Source organism: Maylandia zebra, linkage group LG20 (genome assembly GCF_041146795.1).
Source record: "Maylandia zebra isolate NMK-2024a linkage group LG20, Mzebra_GT3a, whole genome shotgun sequence".
Classification (NCBI taxonomy): Eukaryota; Metazoa; Chordata; class Actinopteri; order Cichliformes; family Cichlidae; genus Maylandia; species Maylandia zebra.
The window spans coordinates 5,829,190-5,854,964 of NC_135186.1; the positions used below are offsets into that span (position 1 = coordinate 5,829,190).

The 25,775-nt window shown below is 41.9% G+C and overlaps 1 protein-coding gene across 4 annotated transcripts in view; it reads right to left on the minus strand.

The window, feature by feature from the left end:
- Positions 1-329: 329 nt before the first annotated feature.
- si:dkey-178k16.1 (band 4.1-like protein 1) overlaps positions 330-25,775 on the minus strand; it is a 47,835-nt gene continuing 22,389 nt past the window's right edge. Inside the window, exons 4-24 of one of the 4 annotated variants that reach the window (XM_076878199.1) lie at positions 17,740-17,844; positions 16,767-16,809; positions 16,541-16,616; positions 16,051-16,269; positions 15,854-15,941; positions 15,606-15,758; positions 14,392-14,489; positions 11,587-11,762; positions 11,102-11,328; positions 10,440-10,478; positions 9,319-9,348; positions 8,740-8,895; positions 7,305-8,372; positions 6,077-6,127; positions 5,274-5,672; positions 4,163-4,384; positions 4,015-4,074; positions 3,744-3,833; positions 3,548-3,628; positions 3,023-3,139; positions 330-2,914 (exon numbers count right to left, since the gene is read on the minus strand). In XM_076878199.1, the coding sequence (XP_076734314.1) occupies positions 2,909-2,914; positions 3,023-3,139; positions 3,548-3,628; positions 3,744-3,833; positions 4,015-4,074; positions 4,163-4,384; positions 5,274-5,672; positions 6,077-6,127; positions 7,305-8,372; positions 8,740-8,895; positions 9,319-9,348; positions 10,440-10,478; positions 11,102-11,328; positions 11,587-11,762; positions 14,392-14,489; positions 15,606-15,758; positions 15,854-15,941; positions 16,051-16,269; positions 16,541-16,616; positions 16,767-16,809; positions 17,740-17,844 (3,504 nt within the window). In that variant the 3' untranslated portion in view covers positions 330-2,908. The remainder of the gene's footprint in view (positions 2,915-3,022; positions 3,140-3,547; positions 3,629-3,743; positions 3,834-4,014; positions 4,075-4,162; positions 4,385-5,273; positions 5,673-6,076; positions 6,128-7,304; positions 8,373-8,739; positions 8,896-9,318; positions 9,349-10,439; positions 10,479-11,101; positions 11,329-11,586; positions 11,763-14,391; positions 14,490-15,605; positions 15,759-15,853; positions 15,942-16,050; positions 16,270-16,540; positions 16,617-16,766; positions 16,810-17,739; positions 17,845-25,775) is intronic. The other 3 variants (XM_076878200.1, XM_004554162.4, XM_076878202.1) reach the window with 3 other exon arrangements.

Sequence of the window (25,775 nt, forward strand, 5' to 3'; positions counted from 1 at the left end):
TGGGTGAGTAAAAAACAAAGAGAATATATTTTATGTTAGTGTGTGTGTGTGTGTGTGTGTGTGTGTGTGTGTGTAAGCATGTTCCTGAAACTGTTTTATGGATAACTTTCCCAGATTTCCAAATACAGGTGTTTTTTGCAGAAACTAAAATTTGAATTGTGTCTCCTCATTAAACTCCTCACTAAAACTTAGAAACTACTTAAATGCAAAAAAGGTAAATATGCAATATTCACTGCCTGAAAAAGAAACGCATGCCTGAACCGTGTCTTTCTAATCATTTACAGCACTAGTATAGTATTAGAGACACAGATCAAACAGAGGGATTGTCATTTATCTTGTTCTCCTTGTTTTTTTTCTCTTGTCTTTATTCATTTTCAAATGAATGCAAGTACAATGTACAGCAAGGATACAGCACTAAGCAGTGGAAAGCAGCAGAGCAGAAGAGATGAAGCTGCAGAGGAGGAGGAGGAGAAGAAGGAGAACTCTGTACAGAAGGACAAGGTTAGGTTTAAGGGTCTGCCAGAGGTCATTCAATCAGACTTCGGCACCAGGTGTCTCAGCCACAGTCGAGGGTCTGCGATTATTCACAGTCTGGTTATTACAGTCTGGTCATTGTCACATGTCCGTGAGTGGGCCTTTTCTGGACAGAGAGAGGTAAGTCAGACCATGCTGGTCGATCCAGTGAAGGATGGTGAGAAGGACTTCAGCTGGGTATGCTTGATGTTGCAGCTAAGCTGGCTTCTTTTAGGTAACAGGTGCCCCCTAGTGTACATCAAGCCCATTTCCATTAACTACTATACATCTTCACGATCCACTAAACAGCACCAAATATACAGTACAAGGTATGCGTGGTTGCATTATTCTTTTTTCCACCTTTCAGTTTGACACCCACATCCATGACTAAGCATCACTTTGGAACCAAAATAAGGAACACAAAAGGAGTTACACTAGACACGTGAACATAGACGGTATAGTTTAGTGTCTGAAAGCCTGTTAATTTCCTCATAAACCTTGAGTGGCAGCTTTTGACATTTCTTTTATCAATTGTTTGAATTTTCTGCTGCATGTATTGGTCTATATATAAAATATGAGTTCTGAAAAAGATACAGAAGTTATATATTGTTTTTAACGCTAAAGACAGTATACTTAAAGGGAAACCATGTCATACCAAAAAATGTGTGCATTTGACCTTCTGACACTTTGTAATTAAAAGTTGCTCATATAAAGTTATTTCATACAAAACCAGGGTTTGTACAGTTTGACTGCTACCTCAGTTGGCACGTTACATCTCTACAGCATCCTTCTAACATCCATGTACCAAATCACACACAACTAAAAGTCCAAAGATGCGTCTCCTACTGTGTATCTTATTTCTAACATGGTACTTTACACGAAAGAGCGTCGGCAGAGCTCTGATGCATAATGCCATTTCAGCTTGGTTGCAGAACGTAAGCTCACATTATGTGGGCCACATTATGTTCATTCACTGGCAAATAAGTAGAAAACGGCTAGGTTAGGACCAGATGAACATCACCAGCGGTTTGAGAAGAGATGAGAATGTAAGAGGGCTGCAACAGAATAATCGAGTGTGCTGTCATAACTGTGTACTGTGTACTTGACATTTCCCACTTTTTTTCCACCCTCGCCAACACGCATCATTTCTCTTCAAGATTTTAGATTATTAACAATTCAGTCTCTGCAGCTTTGTAATTTCTCAGGGTGTTCCCGTCGTTGACAGAATCATCGCTCCTTATGATGAGTTAATATCCACTGAAGTCATTTACAGTCCATTCATCCAAAAGAAATCATCATCATGCAAAAGTTATCTCAGACACTACTTTTACTGATGCAGGAGCCCGTTCTGTGACTTGAACAAGGAATGTAAGCCTACTCTATGTACTTACTTACTTACTACACACACAACGGCCAATGAGGATTTAAATCCAGGTGAGTTCTGAGCGCGTATCTAAAGGCTGGGAGAGGAGAGAGACTGGGCTCATTCTGAAACATCAGCATGCTCAGAAACTACATTGCCACTGTTTGAATAAATACAACAGGTACACTGTGTATCAACAGCTCCTAATGTCAAGACATAAATGCAGATATGCATACTTACCACCCACACGTCGAGGTGAGATATGTTTAAAGGAAGTCAAATATTACTAGATAGCTAACACTGGTCCTCGCTAAATACTCGAATAAACGCCTCCAGAGGACCGCAGTCGTCTCTAATCAGTGCATCTTCATCATTCAGTGCGATGGGATGATATTTGTTTATTTGACTAGCTATGAAAACTAAACAGTTTTCACTAAACCCTGCGATTGACTGGATGCTTTAACAGTACTGGAGCTACATGTACTAGATTCTATTACTCAGTGACACAATGTGAACACATTTTTTTTTTTTTAGCACACAGCAGGAATTACATGATGAGAGTATAAGCCACTCATATCTAAATAAAACCCTTTCCCAATGAATTCCCTGTGTTCTCTGTTTTTGTTTAGAAATACCAAAGCGAGTGATTTGAACATATAGACCCTGAGATTTTTTGCAGGGAATTTACTTGAATTATGTCTGAAATTTTTCCACATGTTTGGAATTCTTGTGGCATGTTATCAACCATGTAAAATTAATAAATGTTTTTTTTTTCTTTTTCTCTTACTTGTGAAGCCTGACTGCAAAAAAAAGTCACTCTGTTGAACATGATGACGATTTCTATAATGAAACGTTCAAATACAAATTAAATCGTTTGAAGAGTCCTGTTTCAGGTTTGTGTGTGAACTTGTATAAGAGGCTCTGGCAGAGCGCCTCAGGCAGTAGTCCTTAATCGACTGGGATGGTGGGCGGCAATTTCAAGTCGGGCACTGACGCTTCTTGTCCAAAGGGGGGCACTCTCGTCTCAGGAAATCAGGACTGCAGCAAAGAAAGGAGACGTGGATGTTAAATCCCTTAACCTCAAAAGAGTTTAGAGGATGTAAAAATCTCATCCATTGTTGCATGGCGTCAAGATGCCAGCTGTACCTCTGATGCACCGTGTCGGTCCTCAGTGGATGATTCTGTTTCCCTGACAACAACTGCCTTAGTCACCTGCATGTCTGGATGCTGCTGCTTGGCCTCCTGTATGGCAATAGCCAGAGCCTGAAAGGAAAGAGTGAAGTGTGTGTCCTGAATGAAATGAATTGCTTAAACCCCTCCACCCAAGTACCTTATGGAACTTTTCTGTATCTTACAAAAGCAGAACACAGGTTCAGATACCAATTTGTGTCTGTGAAGGTTCTCAGTAATCCAGGTCATCGTAGTCAAAGGAGCTTGCAAAGAAAAGCGTCAGGACAGTCCAGACGCTTTTCTTTGCAAGCTCCTTTGAATACTGATTTGTGCTCGCAAAGGGAGCTGGAATTACAATTCATTTTAAAAATTGGTCTTTAGATACCCAAATGCTCATTTTATATTTTATCTAGTCAGTAAATGTATTTGCCCACTTAAAGAATCTAACATTTTAGCCTTAGGCTTTGTGAGTTCAAAGCTCATTTGTCAATTTCTGCTCACCTGTTCCTGGTCTACATCATCGTCTCCTGTGATTATGATCCTCTTCTCGATCCTGGTCTCTGAGTATCCTCCTTTCACTGTCTGCAGCATACAGACAACAGCTTTTCTTTTAACAGCCTTAACATTTAAAGGAGATGAGCGGCACTAAATTATAAATTAAATGTGCACTTTGTGAGTTTTACTTGAGCTTCTCTACCTTTGTAACATGAGTGGTAGCTGAGGTAACATTTTCAGAGACGAGGATGGGAGAGCCTGATGTCTCTCTGCCAAGACTGCCTTTGTGCACCTGAGGAGGCATGAGGCAAATATTACAAAGACACATGAACCATATTTTATGACATTCAGTCAGATGTGTGTTCCTGAATTCGTGTCTTTGGGCTTTGTAAGTAGGTTTGAACCCTGGAGAACAAGAAGGAGTGTGCTGCAGATTGAGTTAAAATTGGAGAGGTCCCCCTGTCTGTACTCACAGGAGAAACGCTCTGTCTTGTAGAGTAAGAAACTTCACTTAGTCCAGTGATGCCGTGATCCTGAAACAGACAGATTGATTGGATTATGTCCAGATATTTTACAGGTCTACCTTTCTGTACATTTTTAGCAGTGAAATATGAAGTTAACCTGATCCGTGAACTCCACGATGGTCGTGGTGACCTCTGACCCATTGGGTTGAGTCTCCGTCCTGATGTCCGTCTTTCTGACTGTTGGCGTGGGCCTGATATCGCTGCCCTCCCTGCTCAGTGGTGCGGCGGCAGAGACACGACTGCCTTCTCTGTGTGACTGATCTCGGTCCACTGATGAAGACACGGGGACTGATCTCTTTGGTTTTTTGGGAACTACAGGCTTAAGAGAAGGAATGTTTATATTATTAAGAGTGTGTATAGTTCGTAGTGTTGTTCTGAGACTCTGTGCAGAAACGGAGGTTTTTAAAAGGCTTGAAAGCCCCCTGTTTGCGAAAAGGAACATAATTTAATCAGAACAGAAAGCAAAAGACAACCTGAGAGTCTGAAGTTTGGAAGCTTAAGAGATATCTTACTTTAGTAAAAAGTTAAACATAAAAAACGAGGAAAAGAACAAAGTGGGTTTTCTTTCGTTTACCTTCTTTAAAACTTCAAACTAAAAGCACATCCCTTTCCTGCATATTTCATGACAGTCACTTCATCTGCTCATTTGTGGATTTTAGTGCATTAGAGGTGTCAGAAGCTTGAATACTTTTAGCCGCCCAGCTTTTTTACAACTCAAATCATGAACCCATAATTTTCTGTTTTGTTACATTCCCTCTGACCACCCACTGCACAGGCAAACCACAGCCTTGTGAATAAACTTGCATGAATTCACCCACAACTACCTTGTCATCACACTTTGTTGGGAAACTTGGGAAAGACGCAGAGCGTGGATGTGGTTGGTGTTATGGGAAAAGTGCTGGGGAGGAGAGGAATTCAGCTCTTTTCTTCCTGTTATTTCCATTGCATTCACGCTTGGCTTTATTTATTTCTCAAGTGCCCGGTTACAAACATGCAGAGAGATAAAACTGTAGAGTAATGATTTCATGCTACTTGCTTTCAGATCAAATTAACACCCATTCTTTCCTGCACTGGCATCTGAATTTAAAAAGGAGCCAAGATGCATATTTTCAGGTGCCTAAAAATAGCGCAGTGTGAAAACAAAACAAACCAAAGAAGTAGACACTTCTCAGTGGTTCTACACAGCTGATCTGAAAACTTTGATCTACCTGGACATCGGACCGTTTGACTTCTGGTCGGACTTCTTCAGCCTGGATTTGTTTGGCTGGAGGACTGCTGCTGGTTCTTCTGGACAGAGGAGCCGATACTAAGGGAGGAGGTGGCTCAGAGGGTTGCTGCTGGAGCATGTCGATGCCAAAGCGCAGACCCCCATCAGGTGACAGATCCCTCTCTCCCAGCTCCGACATACCCCTGGAGAACTCTTCCATGCCTGTGTACAGGTCCGTGAGGACGGTGAAATCTACTTCAGCTTCCAGGCTGGATGTAGAGCTGACTGTGATGCTGGAACATTTTCGTTCAATGCCCAGGTGGGTTTCCTTCAAGTACAGGATCTCGTGGTCCTGATCATCCTCTGATACGGAGCCCAGGCGCCTCTCCCATGGTTCCCTCTATAGAGGAGACAGATGATAATTCGATGTGGTTTATCTCCTGCACTTTTAGACAATGTACAGCATGTAAAGTACATACATTAGCTTCTCTACTCTGATCTCTGATCACAATTAAACATGGAAACATGCTTATTGAACATTTAACAGCGGCACAAAATATTAGATATCAGATTTAGGCATGATGTCGAGCTGGCACTTTAAAATATTCAGTTTCCCCGTTTGATTAAATATGAATTTATGGGCTGTGCTTTTGTGCGTTTATCTCCACGCTTTGGATACAAAAACAAACACGCCTCAAAGAGCAGCTTGAATAAAATCTGTCAAATATCTAATTGTAGTTTATTTACTCTTTTCCCAAGGTGTGACTACATAATAAATATGAGAGGAGCCGAGGGATGACTCACTGAAGCTTCACTGAGAGGCTCCTCATGGATAGCAGGGGTGGGAGGTGTCTCCTATGGAAAAGGCAAACAAACAAAAAGCAAACAACGATATGAAAGCATGCGTGAATTCACCGAAATGCAGCCAGAAGTTATACCGTCTCCCTATAGCTAATGTGTGTAAGCATATCCAAAAATAAAAGTTAGAAAAAGTTTTCTTTGAAACTGCTTTGATGTCGAGTTCTGCTTTTTGTACATGATGAAAGAATTGATATCTGGAGAGCCCGAGTTTGCAGTGTTCTTCCTTCACCGCTATTAAGCATGTCGCTTTAGCACTGTTGAGTTCTTATCTGTAAGCAAACATGTCTAAGTCATTCATAAACTTTGGGGCTTTTCCTAAACCTGCACGATAAACACACAATGTGAGAGATCCCCCAAACTCCAAAGCCTTTAAGCTGCAGTCAAAAGCATGCAAACTGGGTATATTTCACAGGCTGACATCATTAAAAATGACTGCAAGTGCAATGGTAATGCCATGCACTGAAAGGTTTGATTTTTCAAAATTCCCTTTCAGGGAAAAGGTATTCATATTTTTAAATGCGGCATATGAAAGCCTGAACCCTGAAGAGGTTTGGCAGCTCTGCAGCCAGTGATTACATCTAATCGTCTTTTTCATTTTTCTGCTTTGCTGCAGAGGTGCCAAGGTAGAACATTTGGTTCAAATGGCCTCCTCAGCCATTTACACAAAGGATTCAAATTATGTAGAAAAAGAGGTTTCAAAGAAAAAAATGGTGGAAAAAGGTCTTGCGCTCCTTGCAACAGCAGTCACCCTCGCTCTGAGTGTTGGAAGGAGAGACCAGGTATTAACGTGACAAGTTAAGGTGGGATAGAAGGGACGCCTGAAGCTTAAGCAATGGGAAGTTTGCTTAAAGGCCCACAGCGTTCTGAAATGGCCAAGCAGATGTCAAGATTTGCGGAGGGGAAGAAGGGAAAGCAAAATGCCCCCTAGGCCATGGACGTGAACTGAGTCGGTCAATGAGGCGATGCGAAGGAACGTGAACTTTTGCTTTCTCATACACAGCCACATGAATTCTGAAGTTTATGCGTGTGTGTGATTTTTTTTTTTTTTTTGGAAGGTTTGTTTTTAGATGGCAAAAAACAATTTGCACCACATCGCCTGAAGCTCATGCAATGCTTTACTTTCCGATGACTGACAAACAGGTTGGGGGGGGAAGGGGGGCAGATGGTTTACCGCTTGCTTCCTCTTGGCTGTTTCTTGGTTGGGCGTCCTGTGGTGGATGTGGCTGTTGTCCATGTTGCTCAGTCTGTCTCGGGACCACTGTGTTTTCAGGGGGAGAGTGCGTGGGGGAGCTGCTGGAAATTTGGCGCTAAACTCTGAGGTGATTTGAGAATTTTCTTCAAATGCAACGCCTCCTCTCGTCCACTGGCCTGCAGAGTCCCTGCAGTCCCTGAGCTCCTGTTGTCCGAAAAACTCATTCCTAATCTGCTGATGTGTTTGACTTTGCTGCTGATACAACGCTGTAGATTCACCCTGGTGTTTGGTGTCCATTGTGTTTTCCTTGACAACATCTGTGGCAGACAGTGGTACAGCATTATCATCCAGTCTCCTTCCTGACTCACAGGAAGATTTTGTCATCTGTACATCCCCGGCAGCACCAAAGACGCCTCTGTCAGGCTGGCTGTGCGTTTGAGGGTTTAAATCTTTGTTCTCTTTATTTATAGACTTCTTTGATCTCTGCGGCTTGAGAGGAACTATTTTTGTTACTTCTGTGTGTGAGTTCCCCGTTTTGTTGCAATCCTTTTCTCCCACAGGGCTTGGGTCTTTTATTTTCCAAGCCTCACTGTGTCTTGAAGCACTGCCCTTTGGGACAGAATCCCAAGCCACTGGAGTTTCAAAGTTCTTGGGCCTCTCTCGATGCTCAAAGTGGCCATGTCTTAAATCCTTCTTCAGTTCTCTTGCCTGTTTCTCAGGTGGAGACTCATATCCATTTTCCTGAATGGCTCTCCGAATTTGAACAGATTCATGATGCCCATTAGCTGCTACTGTACCAGCCATGGGGTTCATATCTCTTAGTCCTGCTGCAATAAACTCAGTTTCCCGCTTTGGAGATGTTCCATGTCGACTTCTTCCAGAGTCTGGGCGTGTCTGGCAATTGTTCATATTCGCTTCAGTCCAAGATGTCACTGCAAATGTGTCTCTACCCTCTGAAGAGGTCTTACTCTTTTCCACGTAAGAGTAAGAGTCCAGTGTTCCTTCATAAGCATCCTGCTTGTCAATCAATTTGGCGTCAGTGGTCGCCTATGTTAACATAGAGTAGACAGTTTCATTAGCCTAACTAGATAAACGGCTCTTCCATTCATTACTGTTACCCCACATTGCTATTGTAAAGAAGAATTGTAAAAAAAAAAAAAAAAAAACACACACACACAAAAAAAAAAAAAAATCCCAAAGAAAAACAACTGGGGGGTATCACTGTGTAAATTTTAAAGCATTTTTAGGTTTTTTTTTCTGTGAATTGGTTTAATGGAATCCAAATTTTGGCATACTCTGTGAAGATATATATATGTTGGCCTAGGACCAATACAACCTGTTTAGAAAATGGTAATATATATATTTCAACAATGATAGTATGTGCCATAACTTGGAAACAGAATGTCATTCTTACTGGTTTCCGCTCCGGAGTCCCTCCAGGAGGAGTAGCTGAAGAGATGCGTTTCTCTCTCTGGGCCATTTTGCTGTTAGGCTGCCTTAAAGCCCTCTTCAGCTCGTTGATGCTGGCCTGGTGCTTTTGTATAACGTCTTCTGGTTTGTCCAAGAACTGCTACTCACACAGTGAAAGGAAAAACAGAAAAAAAAAAAAGACAGCATAAATAGAAAGCTTCTAAGTCTATTTCTGGTTCACAGCACAATGAAGTCGATTTGGATTTAACTGGAAAATGAACAATCGTAACCAAGCTCTGTCTGATCAGGTAGGTAGCATGACGGATTGTTTTCTTTATGAAGTAAAAACTGTACCACGTGGATGGCCAATAAAGGCTTTAGATATGACCAGAAAATGTACAAAGCGCATAAAAGATTATGTGCTCTGTAGGAAAATATATCTGTTTTCAGGAGCTCCACTGCTGACTCCTGTTTTCAAACTGCGAGTGGTACAGTTATGAATACAAAAAACAAAACAAACAAACACTGAACACCTGATGAGAGTCACACACGTCTCATGCCAAAAAGAGATGACAAGCTGTACCTCCTGTTTAGGCCGAAGGGTGACCAGTTCCTTGTCCGACAGATGAGGTGGGGCAAGCGACATGAAGTGAAAGGTTTTTTTTCGAGCAAAGCGGAAGGGTTAGGAGTTTGGGGGGGTGGAGGTGGGGAAAGAGAGCAGATGCGTGCAGAGACAAAGAGGTAAAATGCTGCAGGTGAGTCAAAAAAGGCAGGCAGCCAGACTGACAAACAGAAACAGTTGACACCACTGAGGCTTTGGACTGTGATTGTTAAGCCACTTAATGTTCTGCCAAGAAGAGAGGGACAATCCATTTCAGTGTCAGCCAACTGGTAATTAATGAAGACATTTATTGACTGAACTTAAGGGTTTGGAGGAGGATTATTCCCATACTTCTTGATCCAAAGATTTGATGGGAAGGCATTACAAAACCACAAACAAAGAGTCCATTAAGCCACTAATGTGATGCCAATATTTCCTGCAGTAGTCAAGAAAACAGCACCACAACTACCTGCACAGGACTTTTACAAAACAAATAAGAGCATAGAGAAAGATGGCTTTTAAATAAATATATTTCTAAATTAAACAAAGATGTAGATTTTGCGGCAGTTTAATTGGTGGATCGGTAGATTTGCAAAGTGGGGAAACACCGATTCACTGAATCGTCTACAGTGCCTAAAGGCCATCTGTTTATCCTGCTGGTGACAAACAATCCCTCTAATGTCATACGGGGACACTGTTGCAGAGGCATGCTGGTGAAACTGTGCTGCAAGTCGAGAAAAATAAGTCAGTTCTTCAATAGACGTCTTACTCTTTTTAGCATCAAAATGCTTATTACAGTTTAATCATTCTTTCCAGTGAAACAACTATTTCCAGCAGGAAAATACGAAATAAAACAAAAAGCTTGATTAAATCTATATATAACATTTCTCGTCTTTTCTTGAAAATCAATTCATGCATTTTCCACGGATTATACCTAGCGAAATCCTGGAAACCATGAAATCAAAAGAAATAACATTTCTTTTACAGACAAACAACACAGGCATAAGACAGGTCGTGCTTAACAAACACAGTGCACGAGCACATGACCTTGAACGACCAAAAAAAAGCACGTATACAGACACCAAAGTCCAATACCAAAATACCTCTGGCTTTGAGTCTACAGGCGAGCCTGCTTCCTCACCCTGAAGGAAAGCACAAGGCACAGGACAGAAATGTAAGAAGAGGTTAGCTAAGATTGTTAAGTTTACGGTGATACAAAGAGAATGTTACTGGTTAAAGGCAGGGTGCTCGGTTAGAGACGTTTTATGTACTACAAAGAGGTCGAGTTAGATTTGAGGAGATGATTTAAGAAAAATGATGAGAAAAGAAGGTGCATACTGAGAAGTCTCATAACCGGAAGAGCGGGAATCAGGTTAATTAAGCCAAGGAGAGAAAAATGGGAAAGGTGATTACATTCTTAAATAAAAAAGGAACGAGGAAAGAGAAGATGAGTTAATGTGAGATATTTTTCAGTTGTGATGCACAGTGTGCTGTTTACCTTTCCCAATGAATCAGATTAATTGCTTTTTGTTTATTTCTCTGCAGTGTCCTCAAAACTGCGATGTAGCTTTTACATTTACAGCATCCTATTTAACAGATGTGTTGATTTCATTTGCACTGCTGATTGATCGGTTGTGGCTAAATAGAAACTCTCTTCTTCTTAACAATGACATGTAATTTGTTTGTACAGCTTTGAACTATGAAAATCAGAGCATGAATGAAGTCGGATTTCTGTGCATTTCAAGTCTGTCCTCTCATCTGGTACCTTCAGCTCCAAAGTCTTGGTCGGTGGTGAGATATTGGCACCCAGTGTCGGCTTCTGATCGTCTTCCTGATCTGTGTAGTGGTCCTGATCTTGGTCTTGATAATGATATTGATCGTGGTCCAGGTCTAGGCTGCCCTCTTGGTCCAGATCTTCTCTAGACATGAACTGTGTGCGCTCACTGGAGCTTCGTTGGGACAGCTGGTCCATACTGTCACCAAGAGCCGAGGCTGGTTGAAAGCAAGTGGAGGGTAACCATAAAACACCAGGAGTTTTTAGGTTAAGCTTTTGAATGCGCTGCGCATAAAATGATATCTAAATCTAATGTTAATTCTTGTTTTTGACAAGGAACGTCTGGCCTCTTTCACTTTGAGGGCTGCAACACAAAATCAACAAACATTCTTGCTGAAATATTTTTACTCTGTGGAGAGAACAAACTGCCTCACGGCAAATGTCCATACCGACAGTGAAAGAGTCTGGGTTCTTACCTCCGTCAATGCTTCGAGGCAGCAGGTACCTCTTGCTAACAGAACGATCGAACTGTGGAGCGGGCCTGTCAATCAGAGCGCTAGCCTGTCTGGTCTGGGCTTGGGTCCGCCCGCTGTAGCGGAACTTGGAGCCAATCACCAGGAAGCCCTTGGGAGGTGGCTCTGGGGAAACCAACCTGCAGGAAGGTTCAGTTCACTTTAAAATGAATATATGTGGCACATATTCGATAGGGCTTTGCGGAACCATTATTTATTGATTTCTCTGGAAATTTACTGGAATTAACTAAAGAATCTCCTGCCTCCACCTGTGTCTTGCTACCCAATTAGCACTCTGTGCTTTATTTAGTCCTGCCCTTCTCTCAGTCTTTTATCAGTTTGTCTGACTGACATCCAGTCTGACCTCGTTGTGTTTCCCGTTTTCCCAACATTCGTATGTTTTCATGATTTCATCAAAGCCCACCTGTGTTTCATTAACAGCATGTCTAAAGTCTTTAAATCATAACTTTTGACTCTCATAACAGTTTCTCTTCATCTAAGCTAATCATATCCTGTCTGATGAGTTTACCTATACTTATCATGGGCATTTTTGTTGTGGTAATTTTGGACTTTCTAGTGATTTCTTTAAAGTGTTCTGTTTCTAGGATGGAATGATTGCACTGGATACATCTTTAACCCTTTAACACTAAGTGTATTATGAGTTACAATGTTACATGAATCTTAATGAATTTCTGAGACCTCTACGTCATCAGTCTTTTTTTTTTCCTGAAAAACCTGAAATTGCAGACTAAATTTAAGCAATAGATTGTAAAAGAAAATACTGGTTGTAGAAAAAAGCAATGCAAATTAATGCAGAAACTCAATGCAAATTGATACATATTTTTTTAAATCAGAAAGTAAAAAAAAAATAGAATTTTCCAGCAATTATTTTATAGTTCAGATTTTAAAAACCTAGAATTAGGTGCACAAGTCTGAAATTGCTTTGGATTTTATCTAATCCAAACAGGCTCAAAAGTATACATAAATCCACACAAATATTTGATTAAATGTTTCTCAGCAAGTTGTACCTCAACCAGATGATTTTGGTAGCCATCAACAAGTTTCTGACATAATCCAGGCTGGATATCTGACCTTGGCACAGTTGATAGAATTCACGTAAATTGGTTGGTTTCCTGACACAGACATGGCCTTTAAGCATAGTGCACAAATCATCAATAGGATTGAGGTAAGGTCTTTATGAAGGCCATTCCAGAAGCATGATGGACCATTTCTAAACAATTGCAGATTTCAGGATCTTCCATTTAGACACTTGCACGTGCGTACAAGTTATTGAGATGTGTCCCCCACTTTGCATGCGAGATCTGGAAGAAGACCCAAACTGCCACCCTCAGATGAGAGGAAATTGGTTAGGATGTTCAGAAACTACCAAAGCTCAAGCTTGCCATGAACTGGATACCACTGTAACGCCACCATCACTGTCCACTGTTTTTCATCTCTATGGACTGAGAGGGTGGTGACAAAGAGAGACGCTCCAGCTCCTAAATTGACAACAAAAACTCAACAGAAATTTGCAGCTGCCCACATGGACAAATGCCTTCTTTTTATGGTCAGACAAGGATTGAACTATCTGGCCAAAATGACAAGACATATCTTTGGAGGAGTAAAGGTGAGGCTTGCAAATCTGAGAACACTGCACCAGCTGTTAAGCATGGTGGCAGTAGCATCATGCTCTGGGGCTGTTTTGCCACCAGTGGTAATGGTATGTGGTACAAAGTGAATGTCAAAAATGAAGAAGGAGGATTACCTCCAAAGTTTTCAACTTAATCTCAACAGCTAGATGATCAAAACTTGGAAAAAACAAGAAAATGATCCCAAACTAGTTTTGGAACTGATAAAGTAGGCTAACATTAAACCTCTGGAATCCCCTTTCCAATGCACTGACCACAACCATATTATAAAGTTGTTTACTACTCTCGCTCTGTGTGTGTGTGTGTGTGTGTGTGTGTGCCTGGACACCAACCAGTGTAAATGAACTCTACCAGTTCTGCCATGAACAGTGCTCAGTATTCCGCCAGAGTTATACAAGAAGATGTTGATGGCTACCAAAAGCATCTGGTTTAGGTGCTGCTTGCTAAGAGACATTTAACCAATTATCTATATATTTGAGCCTGCATGTATACTTTTAATCCTATCTGGATTAGAGAAAATCTAAAATAAATGTAAACCTGGAAACCAAATACTTGGTTTTTTTTTTTTATTTCATTTTATTCATTTAAGATATATGCTGTTCTTGAAAAAAGAACAGTTCATTAAAAGGTCAAAATTACCATGAAATTAATGCCCATCATGAGTGCATTTAAAATTATGACCACAACTGTACCATGCAGACAAGAAAGCTCTCTCTTCTATCATATATTTGCTGACTCTAGGAACTAACAAAGTTTAAAAAAAAAATCAGTGTAAACCCTTAAAAATATCCAATTTTTCAGTACAAATCCTACAAATAAGGTCCGTGTTCACACTGTATGACCTATATCAAATTACTTTCCTATGATTCATTTTGATGTATTTGCTGCAAGACTTGTTTTCTTCTTCCTACCTCCAAACCATCAAAGAAATTTTCCAAACTCTTTTGAGAGCATTTTTTTATCACTCATCTACAGACTCTTTAAGAAAACTGTTACAATCAATAGTTAGAAAATCAACACTTTAGGGATACTCTACGTCTACTGTGCCAAGGTTCATGCAGGTCAGAGTGAGCACAGTGCAGAAAACGTGCTGTTTGTATCTGTGAGCATTAAGGCCTACCTGAAGAAGGTGTGGTGCTCAATGCAGACCTTCCACAATCGCTTCGAGGCCCGATGGTTGGGCAGCTTGAAGCCTATGGTGCTCTCAAACTGTTCATACTGAGTGATGAGGGACATGAGTGGAGGTGGTGAAAGGAGGAGGCGGCGGGGAGGTGAAGAAGAAAAAGAGAGTGAGGGAAGCAAGTGAAGTGGAAGATGGAGGGAGGGCGGCAGGGTGAAATGTGTTTACTCTGCAGCAATGGAAAAATCAGTGTTTTCTGTTTACTCGCCTTGTGTCTCCTGCTACCATGACGGGTAGATTTTCCATCTCTAACCAACCTATAAATTAGTTGTTCATGCACTCAGTCCATCAGACATTCAGTTGTGTGAACAGGGAGGAAAATGCTTTCAGATCAATAGGTTATTAGCAATATAACAGGTCCTTAAACATTGGGAGGAGTCCATTCACAAAAGGAAGCACTTTAGTTCCACACAAAAACACTATGGGGACAGATAAGAATAAAAGTGGTTTTAAACCACAATGATGACCCTCCAGGCAAATTTAAAGTGACAGCTGACTTAAGAGGATACATCTGCAGAACAAAGTGTATGCACAGAATGGACTTGGTATTCACTATGAAGATGTCAAAGTCAGTTTAACTGTGGATATAAAGCACTGCAGATACCCTCAAGGCCAAAGAATGAAGGGAAATCATAATAACTTTAGGGAGTTGAAAAACCAGAGCGAGCATAACGTGACTGCTACACTTGTAAGTAAAATCCTTTATGAAAATGCAAATCCTCCCGACTGGCTAATCACACTCGAAAGTCGAGAAAGAGAGAAGGACAAGAATAAAAACATGACCTATCAGCCAAATCTTTAAGAACGGCATCTCTAAAGTCTATAAATAATGCCTGATAAAATACTCTCTGCAGTTGTCACATGGTGTGCAGCAAGATACATCTCAGAAGTAACACTTTTATCAAACCATGAAATGACTATTTGCGCTGCTTTGGACGAGTCAAGAGAGGCGGTGATATAATTTTAACAACTGTGAAACCATGAAATAGAAATGTGAAGCTAGCTCTTTACCAAACGACTCTTTATTTCACTCGCCTCAGTTCTGGCAAAGTGACAAGGAGCTGCTCTGGTGGGGTTGTGCATGCAGTACTTGTGAACTCCAGCTCTTCCAAGCAAAATACTAAAGAACAGATAACAAAGCGTTTTTTATTAACCTCTCCAGGGCGGATCTTGATGTAAAAGTTGCTTCTCTTATAGGAGATTTTCAGGATTTTTGGCCAGGCGAACCGATTGATCCTGAGGCGGTCACGGTAGATGAGCAGACCGTTGGCACTGACACCGAGCATTATGTCGATTCCCTCTGAATCCTATTAAACAAATTCACAGAGTATCAAAGAGCCAGAAGAAGAGGTACTGACAGATAAAAAAAGACTGAGAAACAATAAAGAGAGCATCCCTGTACCTTAGCGTGGTGCAGGTCAACTCCATACATCGAGAGCTTCTTGGCATTTTCTAGAAAGTTCATCTCTGCTTCTGCTGGACTCATTCCCCTACAGTGCAAATGCCACAACCGATCCTTCACTTCTTATTATTCATATTAATTCCTCAGATCGCAAACAAGAGCATTGAGTTTACTAATGAAGTCATATTTTCTATGACCTGTAGTTATGGTGTAGTTCCATCACTCTCTCCTCAAGCTCGCGCGTCTGGTTGGGGGCAAAGTGGAAATCGCTGACGTAGTCTGGACCATGTTCCTCGGGCTCATAGTCTCCCAGTTCCGCCTGGACTGTGTAGGAGCCCAGAAGGGCGTGCGTGACAAATGAGCATGGGAGACGACCAGACAGGATGTCATCCCTCAGCTGCAGGCACAAATAGTACCTAAAAAAAAAAAAACAGAGGCAGAGATGCTGGTAATACTTCTCTTCAAGATCTAAGTGTCAGCCTAACTGGAACATCTGAAGGAATCGAGTACTGTAATGAGTCTCAGCCTCAATTCTTTGATAGCAGGCTACTATAGTCCTATTAAACAATTTAGGTCAAAGGTTCAAGAGAAGTTAACAATGACCAGAACACTATTTTTTGAGTGCAGTGGTTGATATAGTTGATGGTTGATTTGACAAGCAAGCTTAACAGAAGCAGTCAGACCTACCTGGTAATGTCTTCAATGAGCACAGATGGGTCTGGAGGGTAGAACTTGACAGCAAACCCGAAATTCCAGGGACCAACTGTGGACGAAGCCCCAGCAAAGGTTGTTTAGTGAAGGATTTCTGTGCCTCTGCTGTTTTTTGCGCGGACTTGTTCGACTGTGTGTGCGTGTGCATGTGTGTGCATATGTGTGCATGTGTGTACAGTATGCGTGCATCTGCTGCACTTACTCCGGATTTGCTTCTTAATCTCTTTAGAGGGATCCAGCCAATTCTGATAAAGAAAGAAAGAGACAATCCCCTTTGAGAAATTCCATCTCCATATTCATGTTTAAGAGCCCTTTAAAGAACTGGACCTCGCTGATTGCTCTCCCTTTTATAACTCTGTTCCCTTGTTGGATTCAACTGTATTCATGAAACTCGATGAAGGCTTCTATAAACACAGAAAGCATTAATATTAAGGCTGATAAATGCCAGTTGAATTCAGTTCTGTCTGCTTAATGCCACTAGAGCTTTCATGGTGGACTGCAGACCCTCTGCACTATTTTTCAAAGGCCATACTATCTAATCACATTCTAAAATATTAAAGGCCATGTGTGCCACTTTCAGGCTGTAAGTGGTTAAGCAAAGTTAAAAGGGCAGCCAGAGGTTCACTGCTTTATAACACCTGGAAAAACCATTGAAGCAGGAGTTAAATGGACTAAAGGACTGGCTGACATTTCTTCTGAAGTCAGTGACAAAAACCCAAATAAAACAGTAAATACTCCATAAAAAGCAACCACAAAAAAAACACTTGAAAACTATCCACAAAAAAGCCCAAATTAAACCCCCAAATTAACGGTCACTGTGGTAATGAAAATGTAATTAAATGACATTAAAGCTCAGTATAATAGCTTGACAATAGCAGAAGACTGTGGAGAAACCAGAAATGGGGGGGTTTCTATTTAAAGTTAGTCTTTCTATCAAAAATCACCAGCTCAAACTTTAGGAAATAAAGTGTGTAATAAACACCCAGTGTACACGTGCATGTGTGTGTGTATGAAGTCTGCATTTCATTTAACTGCAGCTGCATCTGGCGATCATTACAGAGTTTCAGTTACACATGTAAAACTGTAAAAGTGAATAAATAAACGCACAAGTAAGATGTCCTGCTGTGCCCATCTATGCATATCTGTGTGGGTGGGTGTGTGTTTGTGTGTCTGACCTTGGTGTTGTCTGTGTCCTGGAAAGTCAAGCCAAAGTAGTCCCTCTCCAGCAGGTTCAGATGGCCACACACCATGTCCAACAGAGTCTGGCCCTTGGCAAATTTCTGTTGCGCACACACACACACACACACACACACACACACACACACACACACACACACACACACACACACACACACACACACACACACACACACACACACACACACACACACAAGAACACATAGTAAGTGGGACAGCATAAAGGTGCAGGCCCAAGTTGTATGAGCAGCAAATACTGCAAAAGACAAAAGGAAGAGGATAAATGGTAAATGGCCTGTATTTGTATAGCGCCTTACTAGTCCCTAAAGACCCCAAAGCGCTTTACACAACCAGTCATGCACCCATTCATACACACATTTACACGTGTGTGTGTGTAAAAACAAACAAACAAACACACAAAAGTGTAAAAACACCGTTTTTTTTAAAGATGTGGAAGACTAAGGTGGCATCTGCTGGTTAGAGTTTGAAGAGACAGCTGAACTGGAGGACAAAATTAGATATATGTTTTGCGAGTGTGTTGTGAGTTGCCCAATGTGAGCAATTTGGGGAGCAGACATGTCAGCCATCTCTTGAATATAACAGAACTTGTGGTGCTTAAGGAGCCAAAAAAGCCACAAAAACTAAGTATCAGTATTTCTTTCCAGAAATCATGACCTGGTTACTCTGCAGCCAAAAGCTCCAAAACTGGTGCACCCACGCGCAAACAATATAGACAGATAAATGGCACTACAGGCCAGAGTAAAACACATAAATGTTACTTTGGATCCCATATCATTTGCACATGTTACTGATATGATTGCATCAGGAATCCTTTACTGCACAGCCCAACTTGCTCTCCAATCAATATCTAAACTACGATTCAGAAAGTGTAAGCAAAATGTACAATCTGTAAAACTGTAATGAGACATTTGTGATTCTAAAAAAGATAAGCACTTGAGAATCTGTTAAAAGTAGATATCATTTAATGCAACATCTTTGTCCTTGTTTCATTACACTAAGGAGTCACTTTGGTCAGCCTTGTGTGTTTTTAAAGTGCTATATAAATAAACGATGATGATGATAATGATAAGGAGTCTGAATTATCAGTGACATAAAATCCACCCCAACTGTGGTCTGAGAGACGCTCCCTGCCTGTCCTCCCCTCTGCTGAGTGGGAGGAGCTCCTGTATAGTCTTTATGCCTTTATAAGGGAAGGAAGAGCGTTTCACATCAGTGGCGTTACACCAGACCACACCTATTTTCTATCCAGCCCTTCGGGGCTGAAATCAGGGCCTCTGCGGGTTGCACAGACGGCCTTGGCAAAAACGCCTTTTTCACACACATGCACGGACATGTGCACACATACACACACTAACGAATGCACAAACACACACCAGCTTCATCTCCTAGGGAAACCTGGCTCCTAAAGCAACCAAGCAGCTGTTACCATGGAAACAGAAGTAATAGCGCGGGTGCCCTCACACGTTCTCTATCTCTGGTTACTACAAGGCCACCACGAACCTTAGCTCGGCTCTTGTGAAAAAAACTGGCAGTGCCATCAGGCCAACTTTTAAAAAATTAAGAAGGGGAATGAATTAACCATTGGAAGCTAATCTGCCTCTCTGCCAGTCAAATAAATAATAATTTAGATCTTGCTGCACTGAGGCTGCCATGGCTGAAGCAGAAAGAATAATGCTGATTGTAGCACCAAGGATTGACGTACACACGATGTAGTTATAGAACAGGGTTTATTCTGGTCTTGGCAACCCGTAAGAACTGCTCACGGACAAACAATAAACAAAACATCACATTAAAATGTGCTCTTTTACTTAGTGCCAATCAATCAAAAGTCCTTAATTACAGAAAATAAAACATTTAAAACACACAAACCTAGGAGGTGCTAAATAGTCCTTTATGGCCTTATTGCCTTATCCTCCATTTTCTTTCTCAATTATTTCTACTCTTTGAACGATATTTTCTCCATGTGTGGAGCTAACTGTGAACTGCAGCATGCAGACACCATGTGCGCTAGCAAAAGAAAAAGTGTCTAGGAGGAGACCCAAACAGCAAAACTGTACCCTACACAGTTCACCACCAGAGGGTGCAAAAGAACAAAATCCAGACATACAGCTTAACAAACATCAAATGCAAAAGACCGTCACACTCCCACCAATCACTTGTGATTTTAAAGAATAAAGTATTGCCTATGAACTAACGAACGGCTTTTGAATGAACTATCATGAATTATCCTTTAAGCAGAGTGCGGTGGAGAATCTTCTTCCGCTTCCATCAGAATGACTGTTTTCTGAATGGGTCTTTCCAGGTGCACAGGTTTGGAGGTACGTTTTCCTGCTCTATCCAGGGTTGGATCACTCAGCAGCAATTTCACCTTCCTCACTTTTCCATCCTTTCCAGGATACACTTCATTGATCCTTGCCAACTTCTACTGGTTGCGTGGAGTTATCTCATCCTTCAGGAGGACACCATCATTGATCTTAGCATTTCTGTGCTCTTTGGTCCACTTCTGTCTGCCTTGAAGATTTAACAAATACTCCTTTTTCCACCTTGTCCAGAAAGTGTTGGCAAGTAATTGAACACGACACCATCTCTTATGGAGATAAAGATCCTCTTTCACAAACCTTCCTGGAGGTGGAGAGATGATTGTGGACTTTATGGTTAGTATGTGATTCGGCGTTAAAGGTTCTGGGTTTGATGGATCACATAGTTGGTCAGTAGTCAATGGTCTGCTATTAATCACTGCCATGACTTCATACAGGAATGTCCTCAAAGAGGAGCTGTCGAGTTGTTTGGCTGATTGTTCCAGAATGGACATGAGAACACTTCTTATGGGGCGAATTTGTCTTTCCCAGACACCACCCATGTGACTAGATGCTGGGGTGTTCATGAGAAACTCGCAGTCCAGTTTCCCTAGCTTGGCTTGATCTATTTCCTTAAATGCTCCAATAAACTCATTTCTAGTGCCGACAAAATTCGTGCCTGGATCGCATCTTATCTATTGAACTGTACCTCTGATGGCTATGAATGCACGTAAGGAGTTGATGAGGGAATCTGTAGAGAGATCGTCAAGCATTTCAAGATGCACTGCTCTGGAGCACATGCAAGTGATTAGCAAACCATAACGCTTTATCTCCTTGCGGCCTTCTTTGACATAAAAAGGACCAAAGCAGTCCATCCCACAGTAGGTGAATGGTGGTGTGGTCTCCATCCGATCCTCTGGGAGGTCTGCCATCTTCTGCTGCTCTGTGCGCCTTCTGAACCTTCTGCATTTTACACATTTATAGATGTAAGATGACACAATCTTGCTGCATCCAAGAATCCAGAATCTTTTAGCTCAAAGTTCATTCATGGTGATCCCTCGTCCTTGATGGTATGTCTTCTTGTGATAATGTTTGACCAGTAATGCCGACACGTGACTGCCTCTTGGCAGGATCGCAGGATGCTTGACATTGGGGTGCAAAGCTGCATGTGTTAAGCGTCCGCCTACCCGAAGAATGCCTTGGTCATCAAGAAATTGACATAACTTGTTTAACTTGTTAACCTTGTCTTTCATCTGCATCACATCATGGTGTTGCAAGGTTTTTATTTGCTGAGCAAAGGCTGTTTCTTGAACCATCTCTATGATTGTTAACTCTGCTTCCTTTCTCTCTTGTAGGCTACTGATGTTGTGTGATCTATTCTTGTGATCCTTTGCTCCTTTCACATACCGCTTGAGTCTAGCAATTGCCTTAATCATTCTCAACCAGTTGGAAAACTTGTGTAGGCGATCTAACAAGGACCTTTGTTCCTCCACTTGTATCTTGTGGACTTGAACCTTCTTAACCTCCAGGTCACTGGTTGATAACTCTCCCACCTTAATTTCACGGTTTGCAACAAACACATGAAATCTTCTGGCTTCATTGCTGAGGTATCCGAGTACCACCTTCGAGTCAGTCCAATACCTTTCTTCTGAAATTTCCATTTCCAATTCCTTTTTCAGCATGTCACCAGTGCGCACAGCAACAACGGCCGCCGACAACTCAAGCCGAGGTATAGTTGTGACTTTGGTTGGTGGAACTCTTGAGCTTCCCATCACCAATGAGCAGTGGACTTCACCAGTTGTGCTTACTGCTCTGAGGTAAGTGCACATTCCATATCCAGATGCATTTGCATCAGAAAAATGATGAAGTTTGTAGTGCTGTGCCTTGAAGTTCGAAGGAATGTAGCATCTGTGAACCTTTATGTCTGCAAGGTTTCCCAGGTCACGCAACCAAGACTCCCACTGAGGTCGAAGTCTGTCAGGTAAGTTATCATCTAAGCTGAGTTTATCTCGACACATTTGTTGCAAGATCTGCTTTCCCAGCAGAATGAAAGGTGACACAAACCCAAGTGGATCGAACACAGAGGCGACTGTGGCCAATACTCCTCTTCTGGTGAGTGGTTTTTCCTTAACAACTACTCTGAACTGAAATTGATCTGATGCCACACACCATTGTACACCAAGTGCTCTTTCCATATGTACTTCACAGAGTGCCACATCTAGATCTTTGGGAGCTGCAGCGCATTCTTCCTTCGGAAGCGAAGCTAGAACTTGGGTGCTGTTTGAGATGAACTTGTGCAACCAAAGTTTGCCCATGCTGCAGAGTTTGCGTGCTTCATTAACCAGCTGTATTGCCTGATCTTCAGTGTCAACACTTGCTAGTCCGTCATCAACATAGAAGTTGGTTTTGATGAGCTTGATGGTTTCTTCATCAAAACTTCCTTCCCCTTCAGCTGCAAGATGCTTGAGGCCATAGTTGGCGCAACCTGGAGAAGATGCTGCTCCAAATAGGTGTACCTTCATCCTGTAGACAGTGAATGGAGTTTCAAGGTCACCGTTCTCCCACCACAAGAACCGTAGGTAATCTTGGTCGCAAGCATGCACATGAAATTGGTGGAACATGCGTTCGATGTCACACATGAAAGCCACTGGGCCGCTTCGGAAGCGACACAAGACTCCGAGCAAGGTGTTTGTTAGCTCTGGACCAGTCAGGAGATGGTCATTTAGTGAAGTGCCTTGGAACCTGGCAGAGGCATCAAAGACAACACGAATCATTCCGGGTTTTTGTGGATGATACACACCATGGTGTGGGATGTACCAAACTGGTGTCTTGTCAATATCTTGCTCTGGGACTTTTTCAGGATCTCCATGGGCTAGGATCTCATCCATGAATTTCTTATAGTCCATGTAGTACTGCTTGTTACTCTTGAGCCTTTTTTCTAAACATTTGAGGCGATGAATAGCACATGCCTTGTTGTTCGGCAGGTTCAGCCTTTAACTCTTGAATGGGAGTGGCATTTCAAAATGACCATCCTCCTTGAGCCTAATGCCGGTCTTCATCTTTGTTAGAAATTTGAGATCTTCTTGAGAGACCTTTGTGTCTTCTGGTGCTTTCTCAACAAAATCAGACTCCAACATCTTTAGGACCTCTGTGGGAGAGATCATTTCCTTTATTTAAGTTCTGTAGACATAGTGAACCTTGTTAGTGAGGTTTGAAGAAGGCTGAATGTCAGGCACCACTTGCTTCACAATGACTTGGTGACTTATTCCGAAGGCATCTCCATAATCGAAACATGGGTTGCCATAACCCACAATACACCATCCCAGATCAGTTCTTTGGGCGGACGGCTGGTTTTCCCTTCCAGACACAACCTCACGAGGAACAAGTGCTTGGGGGCAGTTGTACCCAATCAGCAGACCAACATCACAGCTTTGTAGTGGAGCGATCTCACTTGCAATGCATTCAAGATGAGGCCATACCTTAGCTGTTGTAGGCGATGGAATGTGATCTCGGTTTGCGGGAATAAAGTCTCTGGAATATGTTACTGGTAGGGAAATGGTCTTATTTGAGTAGAACCCTCTGACTTGTAAACCTGCGAGCTTGCGACAGGCCACAACTGTGTTTCTTGAAGACATGGTAGTGAGCTTTAGCTGAGTCGATTCACCTTTGATATGCAGAGCTTGTGCCGTTTCTTCAAGAATAAAGGTTGTATCGCTCTGTGTATCAAGGAGCGCGTACACAAGAATTTCATGCTCTGGCTCACCTTTGATTGACACCCGTACTGGAATAATGGAAGATGTGTGAGTGTCGTCGACATTCTGCGTGACTCTGTTAGAAGTTGCTTCACTTGTTGTTGGTGTGACACTGTTGTCTTGTGAGACATCCGAGTTCGTTTGTCTTGTCCTGTCACTGTTCTTGGTTTGATTTCTCCTTGTTTTCTCTTCCTTAGTGCGATTGTCATGAAGACATGTTGGATGTCTTTTATTACATGTGTCACAGGTTTCTCTGCTTTCACAATCCTTGGAGCGATGACCAGAGTTCAGACAGCCAAAACACAACTTCTTGTCTTGAGCAAACTTTAGTCTCTCAACAATGCTCACATTTATGAACCTTCTACACTTAAGTAGGCTGTGACCCGACCTTTCACAGTACATGCAACTAGCACTAACAGTCCTTTCATTTGAGTTAGTTGCTAGCACCTTTGCTCCATTGCCTCTGTTCCTTGTTGTTTTTGCCCCTTCAGTTTCACTTGGCTTCAGAGCAAAGAGAGAATTTATGGGATTACAGGCAATTATGGCTTCCCGTGAGATGAAATCTACAAATTGGCTGAAGCTTGGAAAGGTGTGAGTCTCTTCTTGCACTTCTGTAACCTTTCTGTTCCACCTTGAAGTCAGCCAATCTGGAAGTTTTGCAAGCATTTTTTGGTTTTCATTGCAGTCATTGAGCACTTCAAGCCCCGTCATTTGTGACATGGCTGTCTTACAGCAGCAAAGGAAGTCAGCAAATGCTTGAAGTTCCATACTGCCTTTAGAGCTTGTCTTAGGCCATGCGTCAAGTTTGTCTCTGAAGGCCTTTGCTATGAGGAAGGGATTGCCATACCTCTCTTCGAGAACTGTATAGTATGCAGACTCTGTGCCAAGCGGGAAGTAGCCTTCTATTGCCTTCCTTGCAGGTCCACTTATACATTTCCTCAGGTAATAAGTCTTCTCTTCAACTGGTATATTTTTCCTGTCGATCAGAGTCTGAAAGGAAATTTTCCAATCATTATATCTGATAGGGTCGCCGCTGAATATTGTTGGCTCTGGTACCGGAAGACGACTTGCATTAAGAAACACTGCAAATGCTTTGACCAGATATTCTGTGCTCACTTCTCGTTGCGGTGTCACATTTTGTGGCGAGGAACACCGTTTCATATGCTGGTCATTGTTTTCAGACTTGACTTCACTTTTCTTGTCAGATCTGTGGTGAAGTAGGTTGTATATTTCTTCATCTGAACATTCACTTTGTTCATACACCCGCTGTCGAGCCTTTGCTGCATTCAGCTTTTTTACAGTCTCAAGTCGCTCTACTTCTCTGCGCTTAGCTTCAAGAGCCTTTTGTCTTTGTGCTATTTCTGTTTCTTGCCTTTGAATTTCCTTCGTATGGATTTCTTCCTTAACAAAACATCAAATGCAAAAGACCGTTACACTGATTAACAGGCAGAGGGTGCTGTCAGTGAGATTTATTTATTTATTTTTTGGGGGGGGGGGGGGGGGATAGAGGGGCGGCGGCTAGTGCATATATTTGATTTCCCAACAAAATGAAATTGCGACACCTCAGGTGGTCCCCCCAAGCATGGCGATCAATTCAGATGCTCTTGATGAGATTTTGTTGTCGTTCCAATTGGATCCAATCACATCTCTGTAGCTAGTTCTGTGGCCTTTCTGTGTTAGCAGCCATTTAGCTTAATCCTAGAGATCCCCTTTGCTGATTGCTTCACCCATGCAAACAGCACGAAGAGCAACATGTTTGGGTGAATGGGTTAATGGCTGGCAAGGAGAAAGAAAATCCATTGAACTGTGGAATCAAAAAGCTGAAGGGAAATGGTAAAGATGTGGCCAGAGTTGGTATAGCTTCAGCTATCGCTACTGATTTTTACAACGCTCTGTTTGTTTTCTGTCTTAAGAAGAATAGACTTTTCCAGTAAAACACCACTA